The 12,490-nt window shown below is 47.0% G+C and overlaps 1 protein-coding gene and 1 long non-coding RNA gene across 3 annotated transcripts; one reads left to right on the top strand and one right to left on the bottom strand.

The window, feature by feature from the left end:
* Window positions 1-4: 4 nt before the first annotated feature.
* Window positions 5-11,278, bottom strand: LOC133397580 (uncharacterized). Its single transcript, XR_009767654.1, has 3 exons — window positions 11,229-11,278; window positions 575-9,247; window positions 5-405 (listed from the first exon to the last, which is right to left on the bottom strand). It is a non-coding gene; the product is annotated as an uncharacterized LOC133397580 (long non-coding RNA).
* Window positions 5,783-8,069, top strand: gpr185b (G protein-coupled receptor 185 b). Of its 2 annotated transcripts, none has more exons than XM_061668632.1 (2): window positions 5,783-6,077; window positions 6,994-8,069. In XM_061668632.1, exon 2 carries the CDS (start codon window positions 6,996-6,998, stop codon window positions 8,046-8,048), a length of 1,053 nt encoding a protein of 350 aa, XP_061524616.1. In that variant the 5' UTR covers window positions 5,783-6,077; window positions 6,994-6,995; the 3' UTR covers window positions 8,049-8,069. The 2 variants fall into 2 exon arrangements, with proteins under 2 accessions (XP_061524616.1, XP_061524615.1); XM_061668631.1 differs by lacking the exon at window positions 5,783-6,077 and adding an exon at window positions 6,510-6,781.
* Window positions 11,279-12,490: the final 1,212 nt, after the last annotated feature.

Below are 12,490 nucleotides of genomic sequence, written 5' to 3'. Positions count from 1 at the left end.
CTCCTCCTCCTCCTCCTCCCCTGCAGCCGCGGTGGTGCTCGCGGTGCCGGAAACGAGTTGGATCAGGTAGAAAGAACGGAGGGAGGGACGGAGAGAGGAAGGCGGGAGAGAGGGAGACGTGGAGATGGCAGGCAGCGAGGCAGGGCAGAGGAGGGATAAGAGACAGACAGATTAGAAAGCTTCAGTCGCTGCGGTTCCCAGGTTAAACTGTTGAGCGCACACGCGCACACAGCAATCAGATGCAAATGCACCGAGCAATTATTATTAACCCTCCAATTACCTGCAAATTTACTGACATCTTTTATCCATGGGCTGAGTTTACCCTAACAAAGGTGAAGATGCAGGTTTTGCACTCCCCTCTTGAAATAAACATCAGTTCAGGCCATTCTTTCGTGTTGGGTTAGCCTGCACAAAGTCAATTCATGAAATCGTGAGGTACACTTGAGTGACAAGCACACATATGGTGCTCAGTTGACAGCATTGGTGCATTCTACTCCATCCTGTGGTTGTCCTTAACAACAACAAGATGAAGCAGTAGGAAGAGGAGATGATTTTCACTGCTTTCAAATCTTACCTCTTTTGGTGCAGAACATCCATCCATCCATCCATTTTCTGAGCCGCTTCACCTCACAAGGGTCGCATGAGTGCTGGAGCCTATCCCAGCTATCATCGGGCAGGAGACGGGGTACACCCTGAACTGGTTGCCAGCCAATCGCAGGGCACATATAAACAAACAACCATTCACACTCACGGGCAATTTAGAGTCATCAATTAACCTACCACGCATGTCTTTTGGGTGTGGGAGGAAACCGGAGTACCCGGAGAAAAAACCCACACAGGCACGGGGAGAACATGCAAACTCCACACAGGCGGTGCCGGGGATCGAACCCCAGACCTCAGAACTGTGAGGGAGACGCTTTAACCAGTCCTCCACCATGCCGCCTGGTGCAGAACAATAAAAGAGAAATAGCAGCACGATAATGACCACATCTCAAAGTGGGTGAGGGAAATCATAGTGTTGTGATTATCGGCGTGCATGTGTACTATTGCACATCCATGTATTAATTTTTTTTTCTTAGTTACGAACACATGGCATCCATTTCTGCAGCCCCTTTTCTCTTTTGAATGACATCATTGACAACACCATGCTGATGAATAAAAACAAGTAGCCTTTACAGTTCTTTACTTTGCTAAATAACAAACATTTAATTGTCATTATTATGGCACATAATTAGACTTGGTCACAATTTCTGCCCCCTTTTGACAGTATTACATGAATTTGAAAATGAGGTATCATGCATCATACTTGCTTTGTTTCTGTGACGATTGAAGACTGGCTTTCCCTGAACCAGCTACAATGTGTTGTGGAATGTAAGCAAGTCTTAACTTCAAAATTAGCAAACGAGAATAATGGTCCAACAAAAAGCGGCACTGAAGAGTAGGAAAAGGCAGTGGCAGGCTGTGCATTTTGGTACTTGGGCCTTCAGTGGGGACTGACCCAACTTAATCCACCTCTTAATCGGACCAGTATCACATTAACGCCATCATACAGGCCAACAATGCTATACAGAAAGGCAATATAACAGCACACGGCAGCTGTTCAACAGTCCGGGGTCTCCGTTGTGGTATTTTACGCTTCATACTACGCCACACATTTTCAATGGGAGACAGGTCTGGACTTCAGGCAGGCCAGTCGAGTACCCGCACTCTTTTACTACGAAGCCACGCTGTTGTAACACGTGCAGAATGTGGTTTGGTATTGTCTCGCTAAAATTAGCAGGGGTGTCCGTGAAAAAGATGTCGTTTGGATGGCAGCATATGTTTCTCCAAAACTTATATGTACCTTTCAGCATGAATGGTGCCTTCACAGATGTGTAAGTTACCCATGCCATTGGCACTAACACAGCCCCATACCATCACAGATGCTGGCTTTTGAACTTTGCGTCCATAACAGTCCGGATGGTTCTTTTCCTCTTTGGCCCGGAGGACACGACACCACAATTTCCAAAAACAATTTGAAATGTGGATTTGTCGGACCACCGAACACTTTTTCACTTCGCATCAGTCCATCTTAGATGAGCTCGGGCCCAGAGAAACCGGCGGCGTTTCTGGGTATTGTTGATAAATGGCTTTTGCTTTGCATAGTAGAGTTTCAAGTTGCACTTACGGATGCAGCGCCGAACTGTATTTACTGACATTGGTTTTCTGAAGTGTTCCTGAGTCCATGCGGTGATATCCTTTACACAGGTCACGGGCATTCAATGTCGGTTTTTGGCCTTGGCGCTTACATGCAGTGATTTCTCCAGATTCTCTGAACCTTTTGATGATATTATGGACCGTAGATGATGAAATCCCTTAATTCCTTGCAATTGTACGTTGAGGAACATTGTCCTTAAACTCTTCGAGTATTTTCTCATACACTTGTTCACAAAGAGGTGAACCTCACCCCATCTTTGCTTGTGAATGACTGAGCAATTCAGGCAAGCTCCTTTTATACCCAATCATGGCACCCACCTGTTCCCAATTAGCCTGTTCACCTGTGGGATGTTCCAAACGGGTGTTTGATGAGCATTCCTCAACTTTCTCATTCTTTTTTTCCACCTGTCCTCGCTTTTTTGGAAAGTGTTTCAGCCATAAAATTATTAGTGAATGAATATTTGCTGGAAAAAAAAGTTAATCAGTTTGAACATTAAATCTCTTGTCTTTGTAGTGTATTCAATTAAATATAGGTTGAACATGATTTGCATATCATTGTATTCTGTTTTTATTTATGTTTAACACAACATCCCAACTTCATTGGAATTGGGGTTGTACATTCCATGGGCCAGCACTACTGATTGTGACGGCCTTGTAGGGGAAGATTAGATTGGCATGGCAATACGCAGAAACTGAAATCTGATTGGACAAACATGGACTCGAAGCACGGCAGCCTAGAGAAACCCTAGCAAACGAAGAGAAGAGAGTGCTGGGGAAAAACTTAAATGAAAAAAAATGAAAAATAATTTAGGTTGTAAATGTAAGCCAGTGTTTGTGATCGGGTCAAGTCAGCACAGAAGGCCTTGATGGCCCTGACTGGCCGCCATCGGGAATACCATTATGTAATATTCCAACAAACAAAAGGATCGAAGACCGAAAACTACAATGCTACTTAAAAATACCCTAACCCAAAAAGGAGAATACGTGGGTAACGTGGTTTAGGAAGGTTGCAATGAAGGACGGCACAACTAGGAATGATCTCGAAACCAGGGATACAACCAAAAGCAAAAGTTTCAAACGAATCGCTCAAAACCAGAAGCAAGACAGGATGCAGTACAGCAAACGGCAGTCGTCTCGGCAACCCTCATCTGGTGTTGGGGGCTAATTGCAATTTGCATCCACTGCACGTCGTTGCTCCTCTCGCCACTTAGTGGTTAAAAGTCAAAACACAGGCAGGAGAGCCAACTCACAGGGAAACAATTCCATTTTAACACCACAACACACACCGATACTAAACAAGGAGACCATATGGTGTAAATAAGGAGCTGCGCATGGATTTTAGTTTTAGGAGTGATCGCTTCATTGACTGTGTCCACACATACATTTTGAAAGGTCATTAATGGACCACAGGGAACAAAGGCTTATCGATCCGCCGATTAGCGTCTCGGTGATAGATGAGAAGACGAAGGGATGCAGCAGTAGAGCTTATTTGCAGGTGGGCCTGATGTGTGCTGCTGTGTTGCCACCGAGTGTTGCCTTCCACCAATAGGGAGCAACACCTCTGAAGGGGAGACATATTTTTCCTTTTGATCAGCGAGACAGACTAATCTCCGTGAGGAGCAGCTGCTGGGTGGATGGGGACCTCACCGAGGTGCTCCTCCTTTGGACCTCCATGGGCACATGCTGAACCCATGGAAGTGTTGAAAACAAGGAGGGAAGGAAGACACATCCCCGTCCACTCTTGCGTCATCTATTGAAGCTATAAATACCACTGTTTGAGTAATCTGCTCGTGGCGGCCATGTTGATCTACAAATGCCGGCCAGGCTGCACGTCAGCACTTGAGGGAATCCACGAGGACAATTCAATAACAATAACACACGCAGAGTGCAACAAACAAAGACGGTGGTGTGTGTTGGACTGGTCAGTGTATTGATTACCATGACAACACCAGATTGAGGGAGCAAATGGCCGGGAGTCACGGCGAGCGTGGCGACCTTCTACAGACAATGGCAGAGCAGCTGTGTTTGAAAGCAACTTGAACACAACGAGGCTTCCGGAAGATTCCAAACAATGGACCAGCAATGATTGGACAACAATTGATCGGTGCGCTATGTTGCTTTTAGCACTTTCACACTCAAGTTGCGAAAGGGTGCCCAAGCGCCATAGTTGCGCAGTGGGTCGACAAAATAGAAGCTTCTGTGTCCTCTTCCAGACTAGCATCTTGAATGGCCTCCGTGGCAACAACTGCTGTTCTTGTCACGTGACAAAGAAACCAGCCACACAGGGAGCGTTGCGGACACATAAAAGGACCACTCACTTTGTCAGTCCAGTCGCACGGGCATAGCGGTCCTGGACCGAATGGCGCCCTGCGGGATGGCCAGCAATTGCGCCCCTTTGCCAATTGTCAAAAGGAGGACGGCGGTGGGGTGCTGACGGAGATTTGTGTCCAAATTAGATAATGTCCATAATCTATGCGCCCAATGTGACACCCGTCAAGTGCGACCCCCGGTTGCTGTTTATTTTCCTAACGTCTTCAAAGGGTATGCGCCATGTACGGCGAACGTCATGAACCCTATTCATAGTCTTCAAATCAGCGACCTTTCTAGTAAAATGAGGAAAACAAAAGCCAAGTGCATAAAAAGCGACAAATTGTCAAAACGGTCTGCGTTCAAACGGACTTTTCCAAAATGTAAAGGTCCCATATTTTGGCTATTTAGACTGCCGTAGACTGATTCTCTAACATGGACTTATTATAAAAGTGTCAATTTCATTTTAAAAAAACACTTTGGTTTGTCCAGAAAAGGGCCCACTGACAGCTACTTCTGTTTAAACCCAGTTTTGTATCCGCGTTGTCCATATTTGGTTAAGACCGCCCCCCTTTCCTCTGATTGTTTGCCTCCATGTTGAAGAACCACTTGTGAGAGCACGTTTGTTATGTTGACAGTACTGGCTCGGGAGCAGAGAGGTAGGTGGAGATCTTCCCTCGTGACGTAGATAAGCTTGAGAAATTCCAATGAGCTGATTTCAGTCCTCTCGGCAGAAAAACGTCTGGAGCTCAGGAATGCGTAGATGATTCTAATTCATATTTCACGTTTACGAAGAGCCAGTGTTACATCTCAAATACTAGAAAAAGTTGGTTTGGTAAAATATGGCACATTTAAAAGAATGCTGTCTTTGGTTTCTTTTTCCAGATCAAGACCACGTTCTCATTCATTGTTTACAACAAAGTCATTTTCTAGGAAGATGTGGAGTGACTGACTTGTACGTTTTCTGTATGCGGGCTTCATGTTTAAGGATATTTACGCATGCTTTTGTGTGGGCGTCACTGAAAACGTTTGTCCATTTGAGTTTGGCAACACAAAGCAAAGATGGCATTGAAATTGGTCTTGCGTGTGAGCGCTGCACCAGATTGCATCAACTCCTGTGGCGACATTTAAGAAAGGTCATCCGGCCTAATAGTGCAATGTTTAGTCGTGGCTACATTTCTAGGATCAGGAATTTCCCAATAACCTTCTCCGTAATGTTCTGGTGCGTCATTGTGTGTGAGGTGCATACCATTAAATATTTCCATATCATCATCATCATCCTTGTGCGCCGAGGATAAATGAGGCCCACGAAGCAGCGTGTGCGCTCACTCACTGGCTGGTTTCCACCCCGCCTGGCGTGATTCACGATGACGCTGGCCGGAGGAGAGTGCCGAAGAGACTTTAGTTGACGTCACGAGTGTGGAGGAGGGAGGATGTGGATGCGGCGTGAAGACGGCAGTCTCCTAACCATGCCAGTCAAGCGCCCAGGCGTACCATGCTAACTGCCTAGATAAAGAGGGTGCACAAGAAAAAGGAGAAGAGGAGGAGGAGAAAGAGCTGCTGCTTTCCTGCTGGTAATCTTTTTCCTTTTTACCCCCCCCTCTTCAGTGTGACGTGCACTCCCATCTCGATCCCACACACCCCTACTCCCCTCCTCTTCCGCTCATGCACTGCTGCATCTGAATGAAAGGTGACTTCTTCCTACTCTATTATTATGATTATTATGTATGCTGTTACTGCTGCTGCATGTCCAACCCTGGTTTGCTGGAGGTGACAAGTCTGGAAGGCTATTTTGGACATTTTCTTTCTTTTTTTTTTTTTTTTTCCTTTCACTGCAGTGCTGTGCACCCCGCAGCCGAAGTGTGGGTGGGGTGGTGGATGTGATGTGGGGGGGGGATGGTCTTTGTCGGCGGTGGTGACCTTCCAAGAATCAGACAGAAGAGGGGGAGGAGCAGGCGGTGGGAGGGTGGTGGGTGTGCGGGTGGCTAGCCTTTTTTCTTCTTTTTCTTGTGAATGGAGCGTCGGATAGTTTTTGGCCCGCTGAGCTAAAATTAGCCAGATTTTCTTTTTTAATTCCCAGACTGCATCATCATCATCATCATAAGAAGATAATGATTTAGAAGGGCTTCTATAAATTGCACACACGCACAGCTCGAGCATCGCGCCTGCCCCAGGACGTCATGCACCAATTTTAGAGGTGCTCTAAAAATAGAGTTCGTTGATAATGCTTGCCTGGGCAGGATGAGGAACAGAAGTCGTCAGACTGAAGCCTTTGTCGGTATGTCGATTTTTTGTGTGCGTTCAAATGGAAGAATGACTTGTGTGTGCTGCTTTTAGTGAATGAGTGACCACATGAATGAATGAGAGGATGGGGACGGTGATGAGGCGAATTGGATGTCTGCCTCCTTCATTTCATTTTTCCCCAATCCCACCATGCTTTTGGCGTCAGCTTCTCAAGCTTCCCCCCTTCCTTTCCACCTCCTCCTGCAGTCATGATCCTGACGCTGGCGGCGGCGGCAGCCATGAGCGGCCTCAACTCCTCCTCCGTGGACCCCGTGGACGCATCCACACCCTTGTCGCCGTCGTCCTCGTGGGGCCTCTCGGAGGAGCTGTCCAACTCTTCCTGGGAGCCGGCGGTGCGGATGACCCCCGAGCTGCAGCCGGCTGCGCCGGAGGTGAGCCTGTGGCACATGGCGCTGTGTGTGACGGGGACACTCATCTCCTGTGAGAATGCGCTGGTCATCGCGGTGCTTTTCTACACGCCGACGCTGAGGGCGCCCATGTTCGTTCTGATTGGCTCGCTGGCGGCGGCGGACCTGCTGGCCGGTCTGGGCCTCGTCTTGAACTTCGTCTTCACCTACTTGGCGGCCGGCTCGCCGGAGCCTGTGAGCCTCCTGTCGGCGGCACTGCTGGTCTCGGCCTTCTCGGCCTCCGTCCTCAACATCCTGGCCATCACGGTGGACCGCTACCTGTCGCTGTACAACGCACTGACCTACCACACCGAGCGGACGCTGACGTTCACCTATGTGATGGTGCTCTTCATCTGGCTGTCGTGCGTGACTCTGGGTCTGCTGCCGGCGCTGGGCTGGAACTGCCTGCGAGACGAGTCAGCGTGCAGCATCTGCAGGCCGGTCACCAAAAGCAACGCGGTGGCGCTCGCTGTCGCCTTTCTGCTGGTCTTCGCCCTCATGATGCAGCTCTACCTGCAGATCTGCAAGATCGCCTTCCGCCACGCGCAGCAGATCGCGGTGCAGCACCAGTTCGTGGCCATCTCCACCACCAAGGGCGTCTCCACCCTATCGGCCATCCTGTGTGCCTTCGGGGCGTGCTGGCTGCCGTTCGCCATGTACTCCATCGTGGCGGACTCCAGCTACCCGGCCGTCTACACCTACGCGACGGTGCTTCCCGCCACCTGCAGCTCCGTCATCAACCCCGTCATTTACGCCTTCCGAAACCCGGACATCCAGAAGTCGCTGTGGATGGCCTGCTGCGGCTGCGTCCCTTCCAATCTCTTGCACAGACCGCGGGCCTCCAGTGACGTGTAGCAGAGAGAGGCGGCCCCTCGTGTCCACAGAAGGTCTGCGGCGGGAGGTGGGATCCCGCTGCGGGAAGCCCTCCTCGACGACCTCGGGCGAGCGTCTCAGGAATAGCGTCTCTTTGAAAGTTAGGGGGTAAAGCAATGAGAGGAATCCAGGGAGGAATTGTCTTTTATTTGTCAAGCAACTTTGCCCCACGGACAAGGCTTCAAGCGTGGAATCATCTGATAGCTCTGTTAAGTTCCATTTTCCTTTAAGCACATTCGGATGCGTCCAGCAAAAGTAACAACAGCACAACCAGCATTTACCCAAAGGAAAATAAAGACAGACAGACAGAGAGGGATTGCATTCGTCTGACGTAAACGCAAGGGTTCCTGCGTGAGGGAAGCATGTTGACGGTGTAGTGGACTTCAGCACCAAGGAGAGCGCCACTGCCAACGAGCGATCGGCTCTTCTTCAGCATGTCTCAAGATTTCATCAAAGGGTCTTTTGTCAAATGCCAATATAGAGGAAATGAAATGATGTGGTTGTTTCACACACATACACTTGATTGACTCCAGTGATTCTCCTATAGCCATAAAGATTTGTGTGTTTTGCAGCGAGAAGACATACAGTCTTTAAAAGTGGCAGGTTAGAATGTGTTCAGAACTGGGAAGAGGTCGATGACCTGGAGATGAGTGGCTGAGGGAAAATGGTGGTGAATACAAAACCAAAAGTGAACAGCGCAGGTTGTTTGTGTGACGACAAGGAACCCTTTGAACGCTTTCTCCCAAATTAACCGCAAGAGTAGAACATATTCAACTTGCGCACATCTCGGTGTCTTCTTTTGGGTCTTGTGGCCTTTGTGCACCATTTGCAATAATCAATCTGAGACAGAAGCAGAGGGAGGTGTGCACAACTTACAAAGCACTATATTAGATATAAGTATGGCTTCACACTGCAGGACGATGGTGCAATACTCCGTTGAAATGGAAAGCTAAACGGAGGTAGCGTAGCTAAACATCTAATGTTAGAAATAAAAAGAAACCATACTTACCAGTTGACACGCTGCTGCCACTGTGAGTAAAGTTCCTCTGGTTGCATTCTCTTTTGGCTTCAGTGCATTAGTCACACAGTCAAATTCTTTGCTTTCTCTGTTTCTTTATTCCAGAGATGCAAACTGGCCATGACCTTCAGCGATGAGACTTGAGCTTAGCCATCCATCTGGTCTGGACATGATAGATGTGACACAGCGAGTATGACTGGACTGAGCTAAAGACTACATTAGAAAAGCTCATCACTAGCCTCTTTAAATGGAGTATCCATAGAGGAACTGCACTTAACACATGACTGTCATTCATTTGTATTTGAAGTCCAAATACAACATGGCTCAAACACAGTCCCTTTAATGACCGAGCTAATGAGCGTTCCACAGAAGCAGACACTCCAAAGCTGGCTGTGAAGTCAATGTAACCATCAATCAACTCTTCTATCCGAGATACACAGGAAGCTGTTCACAGTCAGCTACACTTGCAAAGGAAGCTAAACATAGAACCTAACAGTACATGAAGTAGCTTGTGGCCATTTGTAATGGCAACATGATTGTTCAGGGTAGCTTGATGCCACATAGACAACAATGATTAATGAAATGTTCCGTTAGCAACAAAACCTTTGAGGCGGAGGTGTCGTGTACAAAAAAACAACTATATCAAAACATTCTTGGGAAGGTGGTGAAAACTTCACATCCATCTCATAAGATATCGTTTGTTGTTTTTCGCTATTATAATTAATAACTGTCATCTATCATAGGGTGGAGAGACCACTCGCTGTGTGTGTGCGCGCGCGTGTACTCACACAGTCAAACGGAATGAACTATCCCCCATCACCAAATGTCACTGTTAAAACACACACTACGGGATAATGAGTTGGTTTTCTCGATCGAAGTGTTATATTTCTTATGCAATGCTGTACAGAAATGTCTATTTTTGTAATGTTTGATCAGGACACAACTTTGGGGACACGTTGGCTGTTGTTCTTCCTATTAACGTTTGACTTATTTCTTTTTGATTGTGGGACAAATGATGTATCAGAAAAAAGTGCCATATTTTCCACCTTGCTAGCGTCTCATTTTGATTTTTACGCGGCTGTCGGACCAGAAGCACTTGACCTTGGTGTCATCCATTGCTTGACTGAGCAAACAAGTCCGAAGACACGCTATCAGTTCTGTGCTTGAGTGACAGCAGTGTTTTTGGAAAACGTACACACAGAATGTGGCACTGCGGACACGGTGTCAGCAGTCTTCTTGTGCATCACGCACATTCACGCCACATTTGTCGTGTCTGAAAGAGAGAGGAGCGGAGGGTCCTTTTAAAGATATCCTCCCTCATCATATTCCATAGTGCTAAAGGCATCTTCCCTTTCCTGTGCCTGCTTCTTCCCATCCTTGCCTGCAGGATGCAAGTCGGTCAGCCTGGCTCTAAAAATAATTTTCCTGAAAGCAGATCAGAAGGAACGCAGAGGGAGGAAAAAAGAGGAAAGTGACGCTCTCATTTCTTCCTCATTGAGCTACTCCGATTGAAGAGAGTTGTTTTCATAACATTTTGTGCCCTTTTTGGGGTATCCCTAAAACGTCCAGCATTTCCGCATGGGTTTCAAACCATTGGGGTTCAGGATACCAGCGCAAGACGTCACTTAGCCGGTCGTACTAAGCTTAAGTCTTGAACCTGAGCGCAATTCACGATGTCCAGATGCAGCAATCAAGAAAAACCACGACAGAGCTAATATTTGGACCGAGTATGGCCTTCATTGATGATTATTCCTTTATGTTATCCATGTTGTGTGTGTGTGTGTGTGTGTGTGTGAGAGAGAGAGAGAAAAAAAGAGAGCGAGAGAGAGAGAGAGCGATACTGTTACCATTTTAACAGGATCAAGATGAAAAAGGCACTTTATAAGAGGAGCATTTGTTGCACTTGTATGTAAAATATAGAACCTCCACAACAAATGTTTATTTTTATTATTGTACATAACTAGAAAAAGAAAAAAAATGGCTGTAAAACCCTAAATAGAAACGGTTTTAAAAAAAAAAAAAGGCAAATAAAAAGAATACGTCAAGATGCTGAGGAAGTTCATCATCTCTACTTTTTATGATAAGTTTTAGATTTCTTGTGTTCGGGCAAATGAATTTTGGGGTGTAAAAAAAAGTTCTCTTACCTGGCGGACAATTTCGGCTGAGCCTTCGTCACAGCTGTCACCGCTTCCTGGTGTGACGTCTCTAAAAAAAACAGCTGATGACTGTAAAGCCGCTGTTGGGAAAAGAGGCTCCTCCCAGGAAGATGCACACGTTCATTCATGACGCAGGTGAAATGGTTAACACACGCGCACACACTCACACACACACGCACGCGTGGGAGGCAGACGGTGGGGAAGCGCGCCACCGTGTGATCACAGGCAGCTTCGCAAGGACATGCCTTGGCCAGTTTACATCACGGCAGCAGAAAAAAAAACTAAGCCGCCACGCCCACCTCACCCATCCATGATCATGCACCCCCACCCCTTTTGTCAAGCCTCCTTCCTGCCGCCGCCATCTGCTGCAGGATGCGTCAAATCACCTTACACGAGAGCAAACCTCTTCACACTAATGAATCATTAACATGAGCATCTGACCATGGCGCACACACGCACGCACGCATACAGACACGGTGTACTGTGCATGCATATTAAATGGGTCATAATTGGTTGATAACGGTGTGATGCACTACATTTCCCACAATGCCTCAACAGACCGTCTCATCGGAGGATTTCTGAGGGAGCACTTGGTATGTGATGGGCAGGGAGGCAGGCACGCACGCAAGCCACTCGGCCCGGAAAAAAATATTAAAAATAAAAATACTTTTTTTCAGAGCTTGCTTTGAACTTTCAAATGGGACTGCTATATCATCATTTGTTTTTTCTCTTAAAAAGTTCAGGGCCGCAGTGAGTGCCAGCCATTGTGTGTTTGGAGGTGTTTTCTGGTGCTCTTGATCATGAATGAGTGATCAACATGGGAAAGCTGAATGATGGCTGAGGAGAGGTTTTGATAATCAGCACACAAGTTGTAAGCTAATCAATAAAAAAAGACAACGGGTCAATGTTCGCAATTCATCCAAACATCTGTCATCAAGAGAGCATTCGGCATCGGCAAATGCTTCAACAATTATGAATGGCCTTGACTAGTTTTGCACTTTTCCCAATGATGTTTGAAGAATTGAGTCATAAAAACACAATGCATAGAATGAAGACATCAAGTTGAGCATTTATTGTCTATAGTTGCATGCATACTTACTTATAGCACATTTCTTTGAATTAATAAGAAGAATATGACTGCAGAATCTACCACGTCAACCCAAGCCGCTTGCTCGCCCACCCGCACGTACACCACAGAAACACGCAGCGACAAGCAGAAAACTTGACATTCGTTCACTATGTGAGCCCGG

This window comes from Phycodurus eques, chromosome 23 (genome assembly GCF_024500275.1).
Source record: "Phycodurus eques isolate BA_2022a chromosome 23, UOR_Pequ_1.1, whole genome shotgun sequence".
Taxonomy (NCBI): Eukaryota; Metazoa; Chordata; class Actinopteri; order Syngnathiformes; family Syngnathidae; genus Phycodurus; species Phycodurus eques.
This window is presented reverse-complemented; position numbering and strand designations above follow the sequence as displayed.